This window comes from Cherax quadricarinatus, chromosome 65 (assembly GCF_038502225.1).
Source record: "Cherax quadricarinatus isolate ZL_2023a chromosome 65, ASM3850222v1, whole genome shotgun sequence".
NCBI lineage: Eukaryota > Metazoa > Arthropoda > Malacostraca > Decapoda > Parastacidae > Cherax > Cherax quadricarinatus.
Window position 1 is genome coordinate 679,627 of NC_091356.1, and position 24,073 is coordinate 703,699.

Sequence of the window (24,073 nt, forward strand, 5' to 3'; positions counted from 1 at the left end):
TTTGATCCAAGGAAGGAAAAAATGTCCCATTCCTTAAAGCAAGGGTCCCTCACTGGCATCAATGAACCTCCCTTGAGGGGTCGACAGACAAGAAATTGTAGTTACTGAAACTATAAATTTAATCACTCAAATCATTATTATTATATTAATGGGAAAACACTAAACACATGAGGATCATACAGCTTCTTAGAAATAGTAAGAAATCAGGTTTGCTCCAAAGAAAGGGAAGGTAACTTCATTAACATCAAAACACCCCACTTGACTGACCCGTACCCAACAATAAGGTCATTTCATTAATGTTGAAACTTGGGCAATATCCAAACTATAATTATAATAACAGCACTATACCTAGAGCTTAAATACTTGCAAAAGCTCTATGTGCAGTCATAAATTTTAATAATTTCTTTAGAGTAACAAATTTCTTCACAACAATTTTAATTAACAGAAAATGATTACAAAAACACACATTTTCTTTTACAGTTTATATTATATTACTGTGCTTATGGGAGATTCTAAAGAAAAATTGCAAAGGTTAGTGGACGAGTTTGGGAATGTGTGTAAAGGTAGAAAGTTGAAAGTGAACATAGAAAAGAGTAAGGTGATGAGGGTATTAAATGATTTAGATAAAGAAAAATTGGATATCAAATTGGGGAGGAGGAGTATGGAAGAAGTGAATGTTTTCAGATACTTGGGAGTTGACGTGTCGGCGGATGGATTTATGAAGGATGAGGTTAATCATAGAATTGATGAGGGAAAAAAGGTGAGTGGTGCGTTGAGGTATATGTGGAGTCAAAAAACGTTATCTATGGAGGCAAAGAAGGGAATGTATGAAAGTATAGTAGTACCAACACTCTTATATGGGTGTGAAGCTTGGGTGGTAAATGCAGCAGCAAGGAGACGGTTGGAGGCAGTGGAGATGTCCTGTTTAAGAGCAATGTGTGGTGTAAATATTATGCAGAAAATTCGGAGTGTGGAAATTAGGAAAAGGTGTGGAGTTAATAAAAGTATTAGTCAGAGGGCAGAAGAGGGGTTGTTGAGGTGGTTTGGTCATTTAGAGAGAATGAATCAAAGTAGAATGACATGGAGAGCATATAAATCTATAGGGGAAGGAAGGCGAGGTAGGGGTCGTCCTCGAAGAGAGAGGGGGTAAAGGAGGTTTTGTGGGCGAGGGGCTTGGACTTCCAGCAAGCGTGCGTGAGCGTGTTAGGAGTGAATGGAGACGAATGGTGCTTGGGACCTGACGATCTGTTGGAGTGTGAACAGGTAATATTTAGTGAAGGGATTCAGGGAAACCGGTTATTTTCATATACAGTGGACCCCCGCATAACGATTACCTCCGAATGCGACCAATTATGTAAGTGTATTTATGTAAGTGCGTTTGTATGTGTATGTTTGGGGGTCTGAAATGGACTAATCTACTTCACAATATTCCTTATGGGAATAAATTCGGTCAGTACTGGCACCTGAACATACTTATGGAGTGAAAAAATATCGTTAACCGGGGGTCCACTGTAGTCGGACTTGAGTCCTGGAAATGGGAAGTACAATGCCTGCACTTTAAAGGAGGGGTTTGGGATATTGGCAGTTTGGAGAGATATGTTGTGTATCTTTATACGTATATGCTTCTGAACTGTTGTATTCTGAGCACCTCTGCAAAAACAGTGATATGTGTGTGTGGTGAAAGTGTTGAATAATGATGAAAGTATTTTCTTTTTGGGGATTTTCTTTCTTTTTTGGGTCACCCTGCCTCGGTGGGAGACCGCCGGCTTGTTGAAAAAAAAAAATTATTATCAAGGAAATGGCATATTGTTTTTGTCATGGTATATAGAGAACTATTACAGCATCAAAATGACCAAACTCCTGGCAGAGCAGACAGCATAAACTGGTCACAGCCCAGCTTAGCAGATTTTCCTAGTAACTACCTAATCAGCCAGTACTGCATACACAGCCTACACAAGCTTGCACCACATACGTATAAGTTATATTTTCATGTGGTGTCTAAGACAATATTGTTTATAAATACTTGAGACATTAATATTACAGCATACTTAGAAGATTATACAATTTACTATGGAAATACAAGAAACACAGAATTATTTACAGAATTTATTAATTGAAGTACATATAAGAAACTCGTAAATAATTTACAATAAAAGGGACAGAAGGAAAGCAAGAAAAATATGTTGAATAAACAATACAGAAGTAGCATATAATAAATACACTGACCATGTATTGATAGATTCTTAGATATTATATTTAATCGAAGCATTAAAGAAAATTCTGTAACAAGTCTAATAATGCTAATGCCCTGCATATGCATACATTTGAACATGTATAATTACCTGATATTCATAACTTCTTTACTGCAAGTCTACCTAAAGAATGACTTATGATACAAAATAGAGCACATATGTAAGGAAAATTAAATATACATTTATGTTTATTTTTATTTTATTTATTTTTATTTTCATATAGTCGGACTTGAGTCCTGGAAATGGGAAGTACAATGCCTGCACTTTAAAGGAGGGGTTTGGGATATTGGCAGTTTGGAGGGATATGTTGTGTATCTTTATATGTGTATGCTTCTAAACTGTTGTATTCTGAGCATCTCTGCAAAAACAGTGATTATGTGTGAGTGTGGTGAAAGTGTTGAATGATGATGAAAGCATTTTCTTTTTGGGGATTTTCTTTTTTGGGTCACCCTGCCTCGGTGGGAGACAGCCGACTTGTTGAAAAAAAAAAAAAATGTTTGGTATGATTAAGGGAAAAGAACTTTCCCCTCTCCCATCATTCTGGTTTCTAAGCATATTACAAGCAAACATTGTTTGCTGCTTGAAGCCATTCTTGATACTGACAGACACATACACAGCAAAGAGGCAGGGCCAGGAGCTATGACTTGACCCTTGCAACCACAAACAGGTGAGTACACTCACTTATACACACACTCTCTGATGGGAGGTGATTTGGGAAGAAACAGAGATACTTACTTTGAGTGTTTACAGATACAAGGGCTACAAAATATATAAGGAACCATGAAGATGGAAATGCTGTAACAAATTAAAATATAATAACCAGTGTTATAAACACTTAGTCAATGTATACTCAGAGCACAGAATCCAATATCTGAAAGCTAGTGGTCTTTGCTGCCATAACCTACCAAAAGTATGTCAATAATATCACCTTTTTTGTAAGGATTGATACACATTTAATATCTCTACTACAGAAAAATTATAAAAGTAAAATTAAATATATTACACAAACAACTTAGCCACAATTATATTCAATGATACTTTAACATAACAGCAGCAAAGAAGTGGAAGGAACTGTGTCATCAGACATCTCCATACATGGGTTCAAAAGTAAATACAGCCTCTCCTCACTTAATGACGGAGTTCTGTTTTTAAGACCATGTCGGTAAACGAATTCATCGTTAGTGAGGAGCATGCTATAATGGTAGTGGGTTTGTGTCAACCATCTTTGATATTGTTTTAATGTCACCTTTGCACCATTTATAACATTTTTAGTATACGTATTTTTAAATGTCTATACAATAGTGCACTGTATATTGTAGTAAACAGAAATCAGCTCTAATATACATTATTTAGAAATGCATACTGGTCAGAGAGCCTGTTGTAAGTCCGAGTTGTCGGTAAGCAAGTGTGTCGCTAAGTGAGGAGAGGCTGTACTAGTATTTCAAAGCTAATTCGCATCCGTTTTTCTTAAGTTAACAGGTAGGACCAAGAGCTGTGAGCTTGCCCCATTAACTCTAAAATACATAATTCCAAGAGAATTATATGTACTTAAGAGTTACAAAAAAGTGCTGAACCCAATGTTAATAAATAGCTTTGTGTTGCTTAAAATGTACAAGCACCGGTACTTCTACTAGACAAACCCTATCCACCTACATTTCTACTCCTTCACTCTCTTCCCACACTCTTCTGATAAATAATGTTGAAATACACAAGTCAAACGTGAAAATGCTATCTTTAACCCTTAAACGGTCCAAACAGATCGACGTTCAAATTCTTAGTGCTACAAAAGTAGATCTACTTTTTTTTTACATATTTTCAAATATAAAAAAAAAATGTAGATAAAAGTTTTTTACACGTTTTCACATGTAAAACAAAAAAAAAAAATCTACATTTTTTTACATACTTTCAGATGTTGAAAAAACGTATATATACGTTTGGACCATTTAAGGGTTAATTATTATACTAATATGTAATAAGAAAATACAAGCATTAAACCCATGTGGGTCATGCAGCACACTACTACTCATAATATGGGGAAAAAGAGCTCGAGGGAAAATAAAGCAATACAAACAAAAGCTCTTATTCACTGCAGTGTCCCTGTTAATGGGTTGGTGTCCTTTTAGTACACCTTTTTTTCTTAACATGGTTCTTCCTTCAGGTGTATCTAAGAGAATAAGAACACTTATGACTTCATTCCTCTCTGTTGATGGTATGCAACCACAGCACAGTCCTTGACCAGGCCTTCCTTACCTACTTTCTCATGCTCTATTCGTAAATCACAGTCCTTGACTCTGAGAGCTATTTTGTACCATGCTTTGAGCTATTCCTATTTTGTGATCCTGTTTTGATATGGACAAAGCAGTCTATATGGTGGAGGGCATTAAAGTATGAGGGATGGACAGATGCAGAATTATTTGTTGAAAGATAGTCTCATCTCGGAATATACTGCTAGGATAGTTTACAGTGGAAATGCATCATGGGAGGAGAGTGAACAGAGCAAGGTAGTTGTTTCACAATATATTGCTAGGTCAGTTAACAGTGGAAATGCATCATGGGAGGAAAGTGAATGGAGCACGTGTCGAAAGTATAATAAGCCATATGAACAATAACTACAGAACATTTATTTCTTCAGCAAAGTGGATGAATTTGCCCAATACTGTCATATTGTGCAATTTAATATACATGAGCTGAATAGGAGCTTACATCACTGTCCATCTACTCCACCTCCCAAGGAAAAAGTACAGACAACAGATAGATAAATTTCCATTTCTTCTAACTATAATATCTAAAATACCATTTCCTTTATAAATATATATGTAATCTTCATTTCTTCTAAGTACTATATGTACCTTTCCCATAAAAAGCTATAAAACTACCACAAGAAAGATTGGATTAAAAAATAATCCCTACTTCAAATAATTTGATTACTACTAAAAATAAAAATACTCAAACATGTAAAAACAGCATGAATCCTATGGACACACAATTAATTAACCTTTGTTTGCTGACGATTAACACTCAAATATAGCAAAGGTTTAACATAATTACGGAATGCTGCAGATCAGTTCTAACAGTGAAGACAGCTCAACTAAAAATAATATTTTGGTACAAACAAAATTTAACCTAAAGGCATTCTAGATGCTATAAAGGTATATTATTAACATATTGCAACTTTCACCTTTTTTATACATTTAGATAATTTGGTGATGTTATCAAAGAAGTCAACAGTTAGTGATACTTCCAATTTAAAAGCGAGGTAATATGGTACACTAGTGATAACCTGTTATCTACTTACTATAATAATCTGTACACACAAGCACTTATCTTTAAAGAGAATACATCTCTCACAGTAAATGAATCATAAGACAAATATAGTACAGTATTATTATAAATATACTGTAACTTTAATCCTTTGACTGACCTATTTAGCTCTTCAATTTTGGGGTCTGTAAAGTAGCTATCTGACTTTATTCCACACCCATCTATGAAAAATTTCCCTTCACTGGGAAATAAACATTTAGACATTGGAAAGAGAAATATGGTGTAAGGGGGGAGAGGGAATCTTCATGACTGTAAAAAAATAAAAATATAAAGTCATAACACTTGAATCATTTTCCTCTAAGTTGGAGGAAAATGAAAAGTGCCAGAACCCCTGTTTTCTGTATCAACTACTAAAAAAGAAAAATGAAATATTATATCATGTTAGTGGAATTGCATGGCAGTAATACTAATCTTAAAAAGAACTTAATATTATGCATGAAATGAATATATAAAAAATTAACACTAAGCAAATCTAAGTTAAAAAAACTGAGTTTATATGGAGAGGAGTAAATGGAATTAACTCAGGTGTATCTAAGAGAATAAGAACTAAAGAAGTAACAGAAATATTAAATGAGCAGTTGTCGAAAGAAAGGTTCAGATTTTCTTTTTTAACTGAAAATTATGCGGATTAGACATGAGAAAGAGCTTTAATGTTATTTTATGTGCCTGGAGGTGAGAGGAGTATAGGACAAATTCTGGAAGATGTTAAATGTTTAAAGTAAGAAACTAATGTAGATACAATGGAAACTTGGGTTTCGTATGCCTTAGTTTGTATGTAAAACTATAGCTATTCTCTATAAAATGTATTTTTTGTTAATATTTTTAGGTGTCTGAAACGGATTAATTGCATTTACATTATTTCTTGTGGGAAATATTGCTTTAGTTTTTGTATGATTCGGTTTATCATCAGACTCTTTCGAACAGATTAATCACGAAAACTGAGGTTCCACTGTACTATTAAAAAGCACACTAAGAAACAAAAACAAATGAAGTGCCAGGAGTAAATAATAATAGAGGCCTTTAACTGAATTATGTTTAAAATTGTAATTTATTTATAAAGATGCTTGGTAATAAGAAATGCATATTTTAAGAGGGGAATAAATAGGTACAGGTTTTCCTAACTCTGCAGTTTCAGTTCATGTGAACTTGCTTGTATGCAGCAACCTTATTTCAATAAGTAACTCACTACATGCAATGTCAATTCAATCTTCTGTGATCACCCAAGCCCAGCACCACTTGAATTTTTAACAGTGAATAGATGATTGGGAACGATCTATTTCAGGTCATCCCACTTTGGTGGGAGATGGCCAATGATGTAAAAGCAAAAAATGGCTTTACATATCACCCTTAAAAGGTTTATACACTCACCATCTGACTTACGACCTGCGCGACATAAGACCACGTGTCTGGCAGAAGGGCTGCCAGATGCACAGTCAGACGCAGCAAATGTTCTCGGAAATAAACAACTGTTTGTGTTATGCACAGTGCTTCTCCTAAACCTTACAGTATAAAATACAGTACTAACAGCATAAAAAGTAAAGTAAAAAATGAAATACAAAAATAACAAAATAAAATCATTACAATAATTGTGATGTTGATATACAGGAACCACCTGGGTAAAAGTGCTGACACAAGCATGAGAGCGGCCGACAAAATGTTCTATTCTTGCGCTAATATCAACAAAAAGGCTTATTTACCTATCACAACTGATCTACTATGACATAAGGTGAAATATCAATAGCATAAAACAAAAAATATACCAGAATAAATATTATCTTTCTAGGTAGTAGGTTGGTAGACAGCAGCCACCCAGGGAGGTACTACCGTCCTGCCAAGTGAATGTAAAATGAATGCCTGTAATTGTTTTACATGATGGTAGGATTGCTGATGTTTTTTCTGTCTCATAAACATGCAAGGTTTCAGGTACGTCTTGCTACTTCTACTTACACTTAGGTCACACTACACATACATGTACAAGCATACATATACATGTATATACAAACCCCTCTGGATTTTCTTCTATTTTCTCACTAGTTCTTGTTCTTGCTTATTTCCTCTTATCTCCATGGGGAAGTGGAACAGAATTCTTCCTCCGTAAGCTATGCGTGTTGTAAGAGGCGACTAAAATGCCAGGAGCAAGGGGCTAGTAACTCCTTCTCCTGTATATATTACTAAATGTGAAAGGAGAAACTTTTGTTTTTCCTTTTGGGCCACCCCGCCTCGGTGGGATATGGCCGGTGTGTTGATAGAAAGAAATATTATCTTTCTCTCATAAGAGTGACGAAAGATTGTGTCCACAAAGTCCTTTCCTGTCTGCTGTGCAGAGAGGAAAGAGACTTTGTAGACACAATCTTTCGTCACTTTTACAAGAGAAAACGGATTTAGCACAAGGGCAAACTGTAACAGACACTCGTAGCTTACAAAAACACTGAAAAAAAAAGGGGATTTTTTGGGGGAAAATTTTTTTTCCCGAGTACTTGGGTAATTTATTCACCCATTTTATGAAAACCAATCAATAATAATGAATGGACTGAAGTGATTTACACAACAAACATTAAAGAATTATTGCTTTACAAGATTAAGATTTAATTTCTGAAGTATCCCTATCGGCAATTTTCTAAGGTTTGACCTGCGTCCATTATGACTTATGGCTGGTTACTTGGAACCAAGCTCGGTTGTTAGTCAGATGGTACCTGTATTACATTTATGAAGAAGAAATAAGGGAAGAAAACAATTTGAATTTGAAAAAATATGGCTTTTAAGATTCATGTGTAAAGTCAAAAAGATAATAGGCATACAGCCAGGTGATGTTAAATGGAGCTGAATGTGAAGCTGAGACACTGGATGCAAAGTGGGAAGAGAGGTAGGGAGATGTGTATTCACAAGTTCATAACTTGAAGCCTTAACCCAGACAAAGACATGCTGGTTGGTTGATAGAGGGAGGGAAAGAAAAAATAAAAGTGAAGATTATGACTGAATTCTTCATTTTATTTTGTCTCAGTTGCTTTTCGACTTTTTTTTTTTTTTTTTTGGTGTATGCCCATTTGGTGCCTATGTGGTATGCTCCTAAATTTTTCATGAAGTCAAGAAATGTGGATTTTTTCCAAAACTTGTGTTAACTGCATGTGAATTATAATTAAATTTTGAATTTTATTTTTCTCAGTTACCTTTGGATCAAATTTATTTCCTTTTCTGTATATGACTGTATGGTATGTCTGTAGTAAATTCATATTTTTGTGGCAAGCAATCATTGAGAAATCTAAAATTTGCAAAGTCTTGGAAAGATACCCTGTTTTACAAGTTACACTGGGTTTGCTTAGTGCTATCGGCTGGGAACACACTTATTACACAAAGCAAGGGACACCTGTATACAAGATACTGAATGATGAAGTCTTCAGTAACAACAGTTTGATAAACTTTGTGTTGAAGGATAAACAGTTGAAGGACAGACTTTAGAGGACCGACTGTTATGTCCCATCACTATTTATTGGTAACTACAATAAGAGAATAAGAAAGATGGAGTGAGAAAACAGCAACACTAAGTAAGAGAAGTAAAATTAAACATACTTAAAAAAAGGAAGGGGAAGACAATTCAAAATTATGAGCAACTACTGAAAGAAAGGTGGACTTGAGCAAGACTAAGTAATAAAGTGATAGTATAGTGTAGATTTAAGAATACAGTGATAGACTCCACAGGAGAGGTTTGTGGTTAAAGGAAGACAGGCATTGGTAGAAAAATGAATAACTTGTGAAATGATGAGGTAGAGACAGTAAGGGAGAAAAAGTTAGAACATTAAAGGCTTTACGATATACATAACGGAAGATAAAGTATACAGAGAAAGAGAGAGAGAAACAAAAAGTTGTTAAACAACTATTGAGGGAGTGCAAGAGGTAACATGTGAACCATTATCAACAAATTTTGCTGTGAACAAAAAAAAAAAAAAAAAAAAGTTAGGAGAAAAATTAATAATTTGAGAATGCCTGGGAAGTAAATGAACTTGGTAGTTAAGAAGGAAAGAAGTGAGGTGTTAGATGAGGTGGAGGTACTGAAAAGAAGGAAAGAATATTTTAAGTTGTTAACAGTGCTGCAAAAAATAAGTCTTTTAAATAAGTTACACACTGGTGATGAAAGAGAAGCAATGATATCATGTATGAGACAGGGAGGAATAAGTTCAGTTAAGAGAGAAGAATCAGAAGTAAATGTAGAGGAAGTGGGTAGGATGAAAAGGGAATAGGAAAAAAAAAATAATAAAATGTACTAGTGAGCAATATGCAACAGAAAGGAGCCATTTGCTGCATTTAAGAAGCAATATAGTAAGTGTTGCATGTGTTTGGAATAGGTAGTTGGTTATTAAAAGCTGAAAGTTTTTCATGAAAAGAGGCTTTAGATGAGGTATACGGAGAACAGTTAAAAAACAAATGAATGATAGTTTTGGGAATTGTGTAAAATTAAAAAAATATAAATCTGATATGAAATGGAAGATACAGGTCTCCCTCAACATTCACGTTTTCAACTTTCACGGGCTTCACACATTCGCGAATTCCCAACCGCCAAATTCCCAGCCACCAAATTCCCAGCCGCCAAATCATATTTAAGTTTCCCGCCACCTGCGAGTCCCTACTACCCTCCCTCCGACCCCAGCAACTGGCAGCCAGCCCTCCCACCACTCAGTGTGGTGAGTGTTTTGTTTGTTCATTATTTGCTATTAAACTAAAGTATAAATAATGTAAACCCATTCATGACTACATATTGGAATGACTATTCGGACAGGTATTAGACGGTGACATCATGTGTTTATTCTTGAACACTGCAAAGAATTAAACATTTCTGCTACAGCTAATAATAACAATAGTAATAGTAATAATAATAATAATAATAATAATAAATGATATAATTGAAGAAGGAAATTGTACAAAAATACGAGGGAGTGGTTGACACATCGTCAGTGTGACTTTGTTTATGCTGGAGTGAACATTAGTCTCCCTGCTCTTCCAAACATTTCACAATAATTCATTGCGTTTGGTGCTTGTAGATTGAGTGTGACTGGAGTGGTAGAGGCAGTGATTGAGGCAATGGTATTTAATAACATACATGTTAATAATAATACATATTATTAATAATATGTACTATTATTATTTATAACATATACATGTATGTTATTAAATACATACATGTTAATAATAATACATGTTATTAATAATAACATGTACTATTATTATTTATAACATATATGTTATTAAATACCACTGCCTCAACTGCTGAATTATTGTGAAATGTTTGGAAGAGCAGGGAGACTAATGTTCACTCCAGTATAAACAAAGCCACACTGACGATGTGTCAACCACTCCCTCGTATTTTTGTACAATTTCCTTCTTCAATTATATCGTATTTATTATTATTATTATTATTATTATTATTACTATTGTTATTATTAGCAATAGGAGAAATGTTTGATTCTTTGCTGTGTTCAAGAGTAAACACACTATGTCACCGTCTAATACCTTTCCTAATAGCCATTCCAATATGCAGTCATGAATGGGTTTACATTATTTATTCTGTAGTTTAATAGCAAATAATGAACAAACAAAACACTCACCACACTGAGTGGTGGGAGGGCTGGCTGCCAGTTGCGGGGGTTGGAGGGAGGGTAGTAGGGACTCGCAGTGGTGGAGTCTGTGGTATTTAATAACATACAAGTTATTAAATAACAAACGTTATTAAAGCATAACATGTACAGTGGACCCCCGCATAACGATTACCTCCAAATGTGACCAATTATGTAAGTGTATTTATGTAAGTGCGTTTGTACGTGTATGTTTGGGGGTCTGAAATGGACTAATCTACTTCACAATATTTCTTATGGGAACAAATTCGGTCAGTACTGGCACCTGAACATACTTCTGGAGTAAAAAAATATCGTTAACCGGGGGTCCACTGTATATAGTATTTAGTACAATTTACGACGTTTTCATGTATTTTATGATTATTCATGGTTCAACAAGTTAAGGAAGCAGTATTGTAATATATTTCCCTACAATATATTGGGGCACCAAACATTCACGGTTTTTCAACATTCGCGAGGCTCTTGATCCCCTAACCCTCGCGAATGTTGAGGGAGACCTGTATTACATGCTCTTTGCTAATGACAGGAGTTTAGAGACTTTGGAAGAAAAGTTGTAAAAGATTGCAGAGGAGTTTAGGAGGGGGAGTTTAAAAAAAAAAAAAGTGATGAAAAAGACAATGTTTATGATATGAATGATTGGTTATCAGACTGGGTGAATGTATTGGTACACAAGTGTGTGAAGGACAAGATGAACCACAGAATACACAATGGAAACAACACAAAAGGTGCTGAGTTACCTGCGGAAAGAAGTACAGTGGTCCCTCGTTTTTCGTAATTAATCCGTTCCTGGAGCCGTTACTATAAACGAAATTTACGATTTGCGAATCAATTTTCCCCATAAGAAATAATGTAAATACAATTAATCCGTTCCTGACACCCAGAAGTATTAAAACAAAAATTTTTTTTACATGAAATATACATATAGTACATAAACAATACAATGGGAAATGATGACTGAAACATTAACAGCATAACACTTACCTTTATTGGAGATTCTTCTTAGTGTATGGGAGACTGAAGGAGGAGAGAGATTGGATTGTTTACAGTTTGGAAGGGGAATCCCCTTCCAGCAACACCTCAGGTACCAATTGCTTCTCTGGGGTTGCTTCTCTTCTCTGTTTCTTAATGTCACTAGGACCACCTTGAGAGTCACTCTAGTCCTGTCTCGCAAAGTAACTGTGGAAAGAGCTCTGTTTCTGGCGTCTCTAACACTTCCCGAAAATGGCCCAAGACTATGTCACTGTACATATTTCTCACCTTTACCACAGGCTTGGCACTAGGAGCTTTCTTTGGAGCCATGGTAGCTTATTTAGTAATTGCAAGCACTGAGTGGAATATTATGAAATATTTCGTAGGAGCACTTGAGGGGACCTTCACTCACTGGTAAACAATGCCAGACTGGCTGCGTAGGAAGGCCGCCCCGGCTCACGGTGTGAGCCGGGGCGGCCTTCATGAAAAGCGAGTCCATGTTTATACGAAAATACCCCTATGATTGGCGAAATTTACGATTGCCGAGAACTACGAAAAGCGAGGGACCACTGTAATTTATCAGTGGACGCAAAAAGGAAATACAGTGGACCCCCGGCTTATGATATTAATTCATTCCAGAAGCATGTTCAGGTGCCATTACTGAACGAATTTGTTCCCATAAGGAATATTGTGAATTAGATTAGTCCATTTCAGATCCCCAAACATACACGTACAAACGCACTTAAATAAATACACTTACATAATTGGGAGCTGATCGTAAAGCAAGGGTCCAATGTATACCAAAGCTTAGCAATGGCAGTTCTTTTGTACATGTGTGAGGCATGATCTTCCATTCATTCACTTATTTTAATCAGGGGAAAGAACTAAATAAGCAGGAGCCATATAACACATGAGGAATGGGAGGCATTCAGGTTTGATCTAAGGAAAGGGAGGATAAGTCTAATTCCCTGGATCAACAGCCCTTCATCAGCATCAAGACCTTGCCCCTGAGGGGCAAGGTCTTTCAATGTTGTAGCAAGATGGGTGGACGCAGTGGAGATGTCACGTTAGAGATTAATGTGTGATGTGAATATTATGCAAGGAATAGAGATTGAAGGAATCAGATGATGTATGATAAAGGCATAATTTAAAGAATGGAGAAGGGATTTTTAAGATATTTAGCAATTCAGAAATGATGGAGCAAGAGAGATTGACCAAGAAGGTGAATGGAAAGTGAAGGGACACATTCCAGACAGAGCTGGAAAGTGGGTGCGAAGATTGTAAGTGACACAAGCCTTAGCATCCAGTATGTGTGTGTATTAGACTGGATCATTATTATTATAATCAAAAAGAAGCGCTAAGTCACAAGGGCTATACAGCGCTGCAGGGTAGGGAAGGAAGCGAGGGTATTAGGCGGCAGAAGGGAGGAGGGACGATCAGTAGGTTACACAAATAACCCGCACATAAAAGAGAGAAGCTTACGACGACGTTTCGGTCCGACTTGGACCATTGACAAAGTCACACTAACCAGAAGTGGAGCAGGACGGCTATATATAGGCAGGAAGAGGTGGTGGTAGTAGTAGTACAAGAATGGTATATAATACCGACAAGATGAAATTAAGACACATGCGCAACACCCAGGCATCCCTATCGTAGACGTTTCGCCATCCAGCCAGCCACTGGATGGCGAAACGTCCACAACAAAGACAACCAGACGCCGCACATGTGTCTTAATTTCATCAGTAGTTGTAGTAGTAGAGGAGGTAGAAGTAATAGTGGTAGTGGTAGAAGTGGGAAATGAGGAGGACAAGCCAGTCAAATACAAAGGAAGGGGAGCACTGCAAGAGAGCTAGGTGCCCACTGAGGGAGAGCAAGCGCACAGAGGTGCGTGAAAGGGGAAGTAGGAAATAAATGAAGAAGGAACAGAAACACGAGACAGAAGAGAGAAAGACAACCCAGAGGAGAAAAGAAAAGAGGAAAGGGGAAGAGGGAGAAGAAGAAAAAGAAAAAGAAAAAATGAGGAGTCAGGTTAAGTCACGGGTGTTCTGAAGTTTGGAGCATTTTACGATGTAGTGGGAGAGGAAGGCATCTACAGAGATGAAGCCAGGGCTAAGGTTCATACAAGGAAAGTTGTGTATTAGAGAGGATTCAACTAGACGGCGACTGTTCGAGTTGGAAGTAGGGAAGACAGTTTTAGCAGAAGACCAGTCAATAGGATGGCTAAGATCTCTGACGTGACAGAAAAGAGCAGTGTTAGTGTCGGCAAGCCTAACACTATTTTTGTCTGTCAGAAAGAGATTGACCAGTTTCTCCGAAGTATTGAAGAGGACAGGAGGAGCAGGAGGACAGAAAACAGCGGGGCATGGGATAGTACAGGGGTAGAGGGTAGCAAGAGATTGAGGTAGAAAGGGCTGAAGGTATCAGAATTTGTGAAGTAAGTCAGTTGTTGTCAAAAGTCAATGAGAGAGTCCGGATGAAATGTGGGTCCATCAGCGAGAAGGGAAGGTAAAGAGAGAGAAGCAGAGCAAGTGGATACGGGCTGCTGTGTAACGCAGCGAAGTACGAACAAATAGCTGATGGTACGGAATATCAGTGCGTAGAAGAAGGGCACTTTCATTAAAGGTCCCATCAGGAAAAGGATCTGAAGAATACAATAAATTATAGACTGAGATGGGAGAGATAACAGCAGAGTGTAATTTTGGTTCCTGTAAGCAAACACCAACAGGGGAAAACTGGGAGAGTAACAGAGTAACATCTGAAGCTCACCCCATTACCCCTGAGGCCGCGTATATCCTACTGTAAATAGGCCATGATTGGCAATGATAAAGATACTTGAAATCAGCAGGTAAGGGTTCCTACGGACTAGAGGGGTTAGAAAAGTCCACATGCGGAGGCAGCGGAAAACGTTCAAGCAGCGAAGGAACGGTGCGCTATGAAGAAAGGAGTTGCACAGCTGGAGGAGACGAGAGAGAAGGAACAGAGGGTGGATCCGTGTCCATTGATGGTTTGGTCTCTGCAATATATTCAGAGATTGCTTCAAGTGTTTCGGAATTCAGAGACGTCGTATGGGAGACAATACTGGAGATGGTAGAGGGAGGATGAGTAAAGATTGGAACTGTAATGGACCGTACCAAGGTAAGGGGGGGCGAAAGGGTGGAGGGAACTGGAGAAGAAGCGTGGAAGGGGACAGAAGAGGGAGAAACCTGGGAGGTGGCAGAAGAGGAAGAAACTTGGGAGGGAACAGGGGGAGGTAGGTATAGTACGAGGAGGAGGGTGAACCTCTAAACTTGTTACAGAGCCAGTGAGAGGGGAAGAACCCAGTACAGACACAGGGAAGGTAAAATGAGGAGGTGGAAGAAGGGAAGGAAGGGTTAAAGGACCTTTTTTTGACTTCTGAGAAGTAGAGGGACGATTGGGAGGTGTCGTACGAGGTCTCGTCGATACTGAGGCTTGTGAGGGAGAACACGAAGAAGCGAGAACAGACTGAGGCGTTGAAGTAGGGACGTCTGAGCCTAGGACAGCAAAAGAATTAGATACAGGAGTGACTATGGGAGAGGTAACCACAGAGTAGGCTGCAGAAGATGGGACCCCAGAAGTGGGGGGACGTTTTGAAACACGGGAATATGAAACACGAGGTAGTCTTCCTTGGAGGCGGAGATGAGAAACTGCCATGGCATAAGGGAGACCTTCTGCTTCTTTGAGGTAACGGATTTCCCGCTCATTTAAGTAGACTTGGCAATGGCGAGAGTACGAAGGGTGAGCCCCATGACAATTAAGGCAAGAGGGAGGTCGATTGCAAGACGTATTAGAATGGTCATCGGCACCACAGACTGGGCATTCGGCTATGGATCTGCAATATTTTGCTGGATGGCCAAATTGCCACAATTTCTACACTGTTGCGGTGTAGGGATCACCTTTCGAACTTGTAACCAATGTCCTGCTACATAAACTGAGGATGGGAGTTCATGGCTGTCAAAAGTTAAACGAGCCACATTGCTAGGGTACCGTCTCTGCCCGCGGGCAGGAAGAACATAAGTGTCTACCTTGAGGATTGAGAGATCTTGGAGCTCCAGCTGTTCAAGAATGTCATTACCACATGTCTGGAAATTTTGTTGAGCTATGGTATGGGGCAGAATGACGGTACCACTACAAGAATTGAGGGAATGATGTTTTTCAATAGTGACAGGAACAGTATCTATATAGGAAAGAAGAGAAAGATCATGAGCTTGGGTAGCATTCTGTACAGTGATGATGCGCGTACCGCTCTTAAGAGCATGAAAAGAAATATCTTTACCAACATGGTGTAGGAGTGCCTTGCCAATACTGTGGTCGGAAAGATAGGTGGTAGAGGAAGTCGGTCGTAAAGTGAAGAATTTAGTCCACTGTGCAGTCTGAAACTGAGCGTGGAAAGGGAGTGCAGGACGTGTCGATCTTTTCTGAGAAGAACGAGAAGGTGGAGAAGTATCATCAGCAGGTAATTGTCGTTGGCGTTTAGGCGTGGGACCAGAGTTGGTCCGACGTGGAATGGGCCGGCGACTCGAAAATTGCCGCACCGTAGAGGGAGAGGCCGGAAGCATAGTCAAAGGAGAGCAGAGGTCAGATAAATCAAAGGAGTCAGTCGAGACCTCAGTACCTGAAGCAGGTGAGGAATCAGCACCGGCAAGAGGTACAGAGGTATGAGGAGTGTCTGATGAGTGGTCCAAAGACGAGGCAGGGTCAGAACGGGGTGCGGTATCAAGAAGGGGCTCGGGGGTACCAGGTTCATGGATTAGGTTCTCCATGGTTAGGTTACTTCTTTCTTTTTGTTTTTAAGAAAAAAAAAAAGAAAAGAAAAAAAAAAGAAAAAAAAAGGGGGGACCGGGAAGGGATAGTTCCTAGGAGGAATGAAAGGGCCAGAAATCTTCCTCCACGCTCAAGAGGACCTCAGCACCACAAGTAGCGTAGATGCAGCATGGAACCCGTGCCATACCCTACCCATCATGCCAGTAAACCAGCAATCCAGGATAGCAACCTCACATCTGCCGAGCTACCTCGGTGGACAAAAGAGAGGGCGGCCTGATATACGCCACAAAGCATACCTCCTTCGGCCACCACCCCCAGAATCCGAAAGGTGGCTTCCAGAGATACACCCGTCGCCCGAAAGACACCCAAAGCCACTCTCTGGGATACAGGAGAGGGATCAGGACATCCCCAGGCGATCCAGATTCCACGGCAAACTACGCCACCGCCAAGAACCTCAACGGAGTGGGATGGACCCAGGTACCCTTTCCCCTACCTAGGAACTAGCGCGCCTGTGGGAAAAATCCCAAAGGCCAAAAAGAGGAAGGGCAAAAGGGAGGGGGAGGAGGAAAGGGAAAAGGGGAGGATGGGATAGAGAAGGGGGGATTGGGGAGTAATTAGGTTCGGTCTGAGGAAGGAGACCGACAGGTCTAATTCCTCAGACCAAGAGCCTCTTCACCACGCCAAGGAGCCCCCGTTGAAGAGGTATTAGACTGGAACTAGTCAGAAAGTGTAGTTGTTGGTATAGAACTTGCTGTTGGAGTGCAAACGAGGTAACATGAATTTTGGATGCAGAAATTAAAAAAAAAAAAATGCACTCTGAAGAACAGATAGAGATGTTGAGCTTTAGAGGGTCATTTGCAGTGATGTCAGTGTACTTCATTTTTTATATAAATTCATTATAAATTTGCATACATTTTTAGTTGATATATGGTATGTTTAAAAACAAGAGGCATTAATTAACAGATCGATTTCTATTACAAAATAATATCACTGGAAAAATGACTCTGATCCCTCCCTCTCTCATGACAATTAAAGAATTAAGCATAATGTACAAGTGTAACAGAAGTCTTAAAAAGTAATCACAACTGCTGGAAAACACTTGTTGCACTCTCAGGTCTCTTTACACACTAAAAATTACCATTTCCTCTTATTATGTGCTCATAAATATTCACAAGTGTTTTATTTCCAACTACAGTGATTACATTTTTTTCATTTCATGTAGAAGAAATAAAATGCTAGGCTAAAAAATGGAGGGGGTTGTGAAAATGGAGAGTAGTCTGTAATGTGAATGAAATCAGAGAATAGGTAACAATCACACCAATTTTTTTTTCTTTTTGGTGAGCAATATACCACCTTAGTCTTGGCTTTATGATAAATAAAATATTATTCATTTTCACAAAGCATATTTAAATATAATTCAAATATGTATTTTGTAAATTCCTCAAACAGCAGCCTAGAGTAAAAGAAAAATACATTTATAAAAGTATATATATATATATATATATATATACAATTTTGTTTAAACGAAGATAATGAAGTGAACAACTAAAATTTAATTTTGTTGTTGAAAACAGCTATAGGCAGAAAGTTATACAAAGGATGAGGATAAGAACTTTTCAGATACATTAGCTTTAAAGCATTCTGCACAAAACTTCTATTTTCTTTCATATATAAAACACTTAGATTTAAGGGTTACACCTTAGACTGCCTAGAATTATCAGGTACAAGTGGTGCGTACGATGCATTATTAGTTACCAATGACATCAATTATAAACAATAAAGCCTGATTATTATCCTTGCATGATGATGAAGTCTAACATGTCTTCTCTATTACAAATCTTCAAACTGTGTTCATTAGCAAGGTGAAGAAGTGCAATGAAGGCCAGTGGTACTGAGAGGTTCTCTTGCATCTTTGAAGATAATTTTGGGGCTAACTTCTTGTACAAACTTGAGAATTCTATTCTTTCATTGATGTCCATTTTGACCTGACAAGCTGGCAGGTTATCACTGTGGTTCTCTAACCTGCAACAGTAACAAAACTGAAATATAAAATGCCATTATAGTATGCATTTCCTACACAAGAGAAACTTTATAGAATTTATCCATTATAAAAGTTAACTTACTTGCCAAAACCACCTTCATAGTCCACCCTGTCCATAGAGAATGCATATTTTCATGCATGCATGCATGCATGCATGCATGCATGCATGCATGCTAAGAGTATATAAATCTTGGTTTAGGGAAAGAATCTGCAGGGGTAGTTCTACGATAGGGTGGAGGGAGGTGGTAAAGAAGGTTTTAAGTGCTAAGGCTCAAACATCTAACAGGCTTGTGTGAGCGCATTACAGCAGAATGACAGTAGGCATGTAGTTTTTGTGCCTTTATGTGCTTTTAGAGTGTTCGCAAGGTAATACTTATGAAGTGATTCATGTAAATCAGCTAATCGGACTAGAGTCCTGCTGGGTGAGAAGTACAGTACCTGCACTCCAGAGGGGTGAGGATGCTGCAGCTTGTAGGGCCATCCAAACTGTGATGTCAGGGATACCGGGAGCAAGGGGCTAGTAACCCCTTCTCCTGTATATATTACTAAATGTAATAGGAGAAACTTTGGTTTTTCTTTTTTGGGCCACCCCACCTTGGTGAGATATTGCTGATGCGTTGAAAGAAAGAGAATGTTTCCTCTTTTTTGGGTCACCTTACCTCAGTGGGAGACAGCTAGTGCTTTAAAAGACAGTATATAGGGAAAAAAATGATCTAGGGCAGGAATTTTCAATAATCATCAGCAGTGGTTCTTTTTCAGGTCACCCTGCTGAGATAGGAGACAGCTGGTGTTAATTTTTTTTGAGGAGCTGTTAAAAGTTGATGAAGGGGAAGGCAATGATTTCACACACTGGGCAGGGAAGTATAACATTCTTTAGGAGCGAGGAAAAGGCAGATGAGTGTGTGGGGAGGTGCATGACATAGTGGGTAGAATGAAAGGGGGTAACACAGCAAAGACTGATGGGATCAAAACAAAAATGTTAAAATCAGGTGAGGATATAGTTTTGGAGTGGTTGGTGTAGGTGTTCATTAAATATATGAAAGGGGAGAAAGTACCTAGGGATTAGCTGAGAGTGCATAGTTCCTTTTCACAATATCTCATTATCATTATTATTGCAGCTACAGACTGTCATAAGAAAAACTAACCAAAAAGAAAAGAGGAAGTATGAAAGAATTTAAAATTCAATTTTTCCTCCTCTAGGTTTTGATCAATTTCACTTATTTTCTACATATAACTGGACTTGAGTCCTTAAGGTGGAAAGTAGAGTGCCTGCACTTTAAAGGAGGGATTTGGGATATTGGCTGTTTGGAGTAACATCTGAACTGTTGTATTGGGGCACCTCTGCAAAGACAGTGATCATGTGTGAATGATGGTGAAAGTGTTGAATGATGGTGAGTTTCTTTCTTTTTTGGGTCACCCTGCCTGGGTGGGAGACGGCGGCAGACGTGTTAAAAAATAAATAAAAAGAACCATATGGTATGTGTGTAATAAACTCACATTTTTTCATAAACATTCATCAATAAATGTGAAATCTTATGAGACATCTTCATAAGATTAGTTGATTTTTTTCACAATATCTCATTAAATATTGCTCTAATGTGGCTTCTGTTGACTGTCGTAAGAAATGCCGAACTAAGAGAGATCTGGAAGAAGGAATCTGAATGAGACTATTTTGAACAAAATCCTATGGTTCGTTTCATCACAAGTGGCACACACCAAGACAGGGAAAATGTAGATTGTGATTACTTCAACAAAAACAAAGGTGAAACCAACAAATTAACACACACTGCACATGGTATTGCTGCTGTGGAGCTGGTTGGTGTTGATGGTGATTATTGTTGATTGGAGGATGGAAGGAGAAGGGAGAGAGGAGGAGGAGGGAAGTGAAGGAGAAGGGTCACTGCAAGTCTTTTAGTACCAACAAGTCGGTGTACGAGCTGTAACACTTCAACCCAACAACAGTCAGTCTAGGAACTGCCACAACCTTTAAACCTAACAACAGTCAGTCTAGGAGCTGCCACAACCTTTAACCCCTTCAGGGTCCAAGGCCAAAATCTGAAGTGGTGCTCCAGTGTCCAAGAAATTTTGGAAAAAAAAAAAAAAAAAAAAAAAAAAAAAAAAAAAAAAAAAAAAAAAAAATTCTTACAGAATTAAAGAGCATATTTTTGTGAAGGTAATAAGACAAAAAAAAAAATTCTGATCAGTACTTACCGAGATACAGTGCCAAGAAGTTTGTCAAAAATGATGTGGTGGCGGCAACATCGACGAATTCCACATACGTGCATTACATTATCTTGCGGTTTTTGTTGTTTTTTCTTTTCTTTTCCAATTTTTTTCTATTCCTACTAACATTTGGGGCCTGAGAGACCAATACTGTATTTTTTTTTTTTTTCAAAAAAGTTGGTCGTCTCCCACTGTATTGAACACAATAACCGCACTAAAGTTATTATCATATTATTGTTTACCACTGTTGTTTATTACAATAAACATGCACAAATCTTGTATAATACTAATGTTCTATCATATATTTACAATCACTGGACATGGTTTTAGAACTGCTGGAGCTTGTGGAACTCCTTGAAACAAGGCACCATGCACAGAGGCACCTTACATTCCTCACACATAAACCGAGTGTCTTTGCGTCTTTGTTGCCGTCGTTTTGTTTGTGCACAGACGATGCATCTCTTCTGAGCAAATTTCTTCTGAGTTGAAGTAAGTTGTATTATGAAATGATCACCTTCCCTCCTCAAACGCTTGGGTGTATCCTGAGGAATTCGAGGACCGTGTTGTATTGCAGGAGTTGTTACCTGGTACTTCATTATGAGTTGTCTGACAACAGACAAACAAAATTTACCATACGGTGGTCTGTTGCCAGTCTTTATTTGGTACATATTATATGCATTGAGCATTGAAATGTCCATGAGATGGAAGAAAAGTTTCATGTACCACTTGTAACTCTTACGAACACAGTCAACAAAACCAATCTGCATGTCACATTTGTCAACCAAGCGCATGTTTTGTGTATAATCAATCACTGTCACTGGTTTTCGAATACGTTCATTAGTCACTCGATCAACTTTGCCACTGTCTTGCATTTCATTACGGTGAATGGTTGTCAACAATGTGACACCTCGTTTGTCATGCCACCGTAATGCCATGATGTCATTGGCAGTAAACACCTGCACGTCATCACCACGAGCACCTGCGTTGAGCCTGGGCATATGTTTACGATTAGAACGCACTGTGCCACACACATCTGTCTTGTTCACTCGCATGAAATCACTGAGTAATGGGCTTGTGTACCAGTTATCGGTATATAATGTATGCCCCTTACCAAGATAAGGTGCCATCATGTTTCTCACTACGTCACCTGAGATACCCAATAACATCTTGGTATCTTTCAATGTTTTACTACCCGTGTATACAACAATATCCAACACCAGGCCACTGTCACAATCACAGAGTACAAACAGTTTTATACCAAAGCGTTTCCTCTTGCTCGGTATATACTGCTTGAATGACAGTCTACCTTTGAACAAAATCAAAGACTCGTCAATTACAAGATTCTTGAATGGATAAAAGTATATGCTGAACTTTTGTTTGAGATACATGAAAACATTTCTAATCTTGTATAACTTGTCACTTCTGTCAGGCCTGGTTTTGTCAGAGAAGTGCAACATACATAAGAGTAAGATAAACCTGTTCACTGGTATGATTTCACTGAAGACCGGGGTAGAAATTAGCCGATCTGTGGACCAGTATGCTTTTATATTATGCTTATAGACGTGAGGCATAAGCATTATTGTTGCAAAAAGCAAATACATTTCTGCAACAGTCGTCTCTTTCCACCTGTGTAGTCTTGACTGTGGTGATAAGATCGTATTTGCCATGGTGTACTCAAAATACTTATTACTTTCCCTGACAATAATTTCCATCAATGGCTGATCAAAGAATAATTCAAAGAATTCCAGTTCATTGGCCGTGGTTCCAAGGGGACAAGTAGGTAGAATTCCACTTTGAGAGTCATCAAAGTGGTGAGGCTTGGGAACAAAATAGGGATTTTGCTGCCAATCCCACATACGGTTTGCTGGTGGATACTGGACATCATAGGCTGGTTGTGCGGGTGGTTGTGGTTGTGGTGGGCTGGTGGCTGGCGCTCCACTTTGTCCTTGAACTGACGAGTCAGCAGCGTGGGTCCCAGCGTGGCCTGGCGAGTCACGCATGGCAGTGCCACTACCATCACCACTAACACCATCCACTGATGCCTGTGGTCTATCCATGCCAAGTGTAGCCACATCATCCTCACTATCACTACCTAAAACTGGTGTTGGGCCACGGGATGTACTCCGTCCCCTGGGCACAGCATAGGGTACACTACCCGAGCGCATGCGGCGGCGAACATACCGACGCTTCACTGGTGAATATGATTCCTCACTATCACTACTCGAATGATCGTCGAGCACAATAAAATCACAGTCCACGTCACTATCATCATCATTACTGAAGTCAGAGGCCTGGCCATGCGAAAATATTAGTTTTCTCTTGCGATGAGGAACAACCGACCGTGAGTCACGAGTGCCCACACGAGAGGTAGAAGGTTGAGGATCGTCAGGGTTTTCTGCACTATTATCGATATCCTGGTCATTCTTTTCGGTCACTAACTGATCAAAGCCGTAGAATTCGTCTTCATTTCCACTTCCATCAGTGTCAGAACTATCAGATAGGAAGAGGAGAGTCCCAATTTTCCGGGGAGTGAGAGCTGACTTTGCGACGAGGCATGGTGAACAAGGGTAACTGAGCCGGCGTTCCCACAATGCTATGCGGGCGCCTAGATTTTTTGTTTATGGCGCACACCCACCACGCAGACCCGTTCTCTCACATGTAGGCCTATGAGCGTTTTCGCGCTAAATTTGACGGCGCTAGATTTTGGCGTAGATCTACGGTTTGGACACTCAACGTGAAGCCGTAGCTCTACGGGACGAACCCTGAAAGGGTTAAACCCAACAAAATCAGCCTCAGAATGGTCACAACCCAAAAACAGACATGATGCTTCTCTAGGTAGGTTTTGTTGTGCATTCATAAAA

At 38.8% G+C, this 24,073-nt stretch overlaps 1 protein-coding gene across 2 annotated transcripts in view; it reads right to left on the minus strand.

Moving 5' to 3' along the window:
* Window positions 1-17,651: 17,651 nt before the first annotated feature.
* The window catches only part of barr (non-SMC condensin I complex subunit H), a 31,116-nt gene continuing 24,694 nt past the window's right edge, over window positions 17,652-24,073 (minus strand). For both annotated transcript variants that reach the window (XM_053793843.2, XM_053793842.2), the window contains exon 14: window positions 17,652-18,970. In XM_053793843.2, coding sequence (XP_053649818.1) covers window positions 18,739-18,970 — 232 coding nt within the window. In that variant the 3' untranslated portion in view covers window positions 17,652-18,738. The remainder of the gene's footprint in view (window positions 18,971-24,073) is intronic.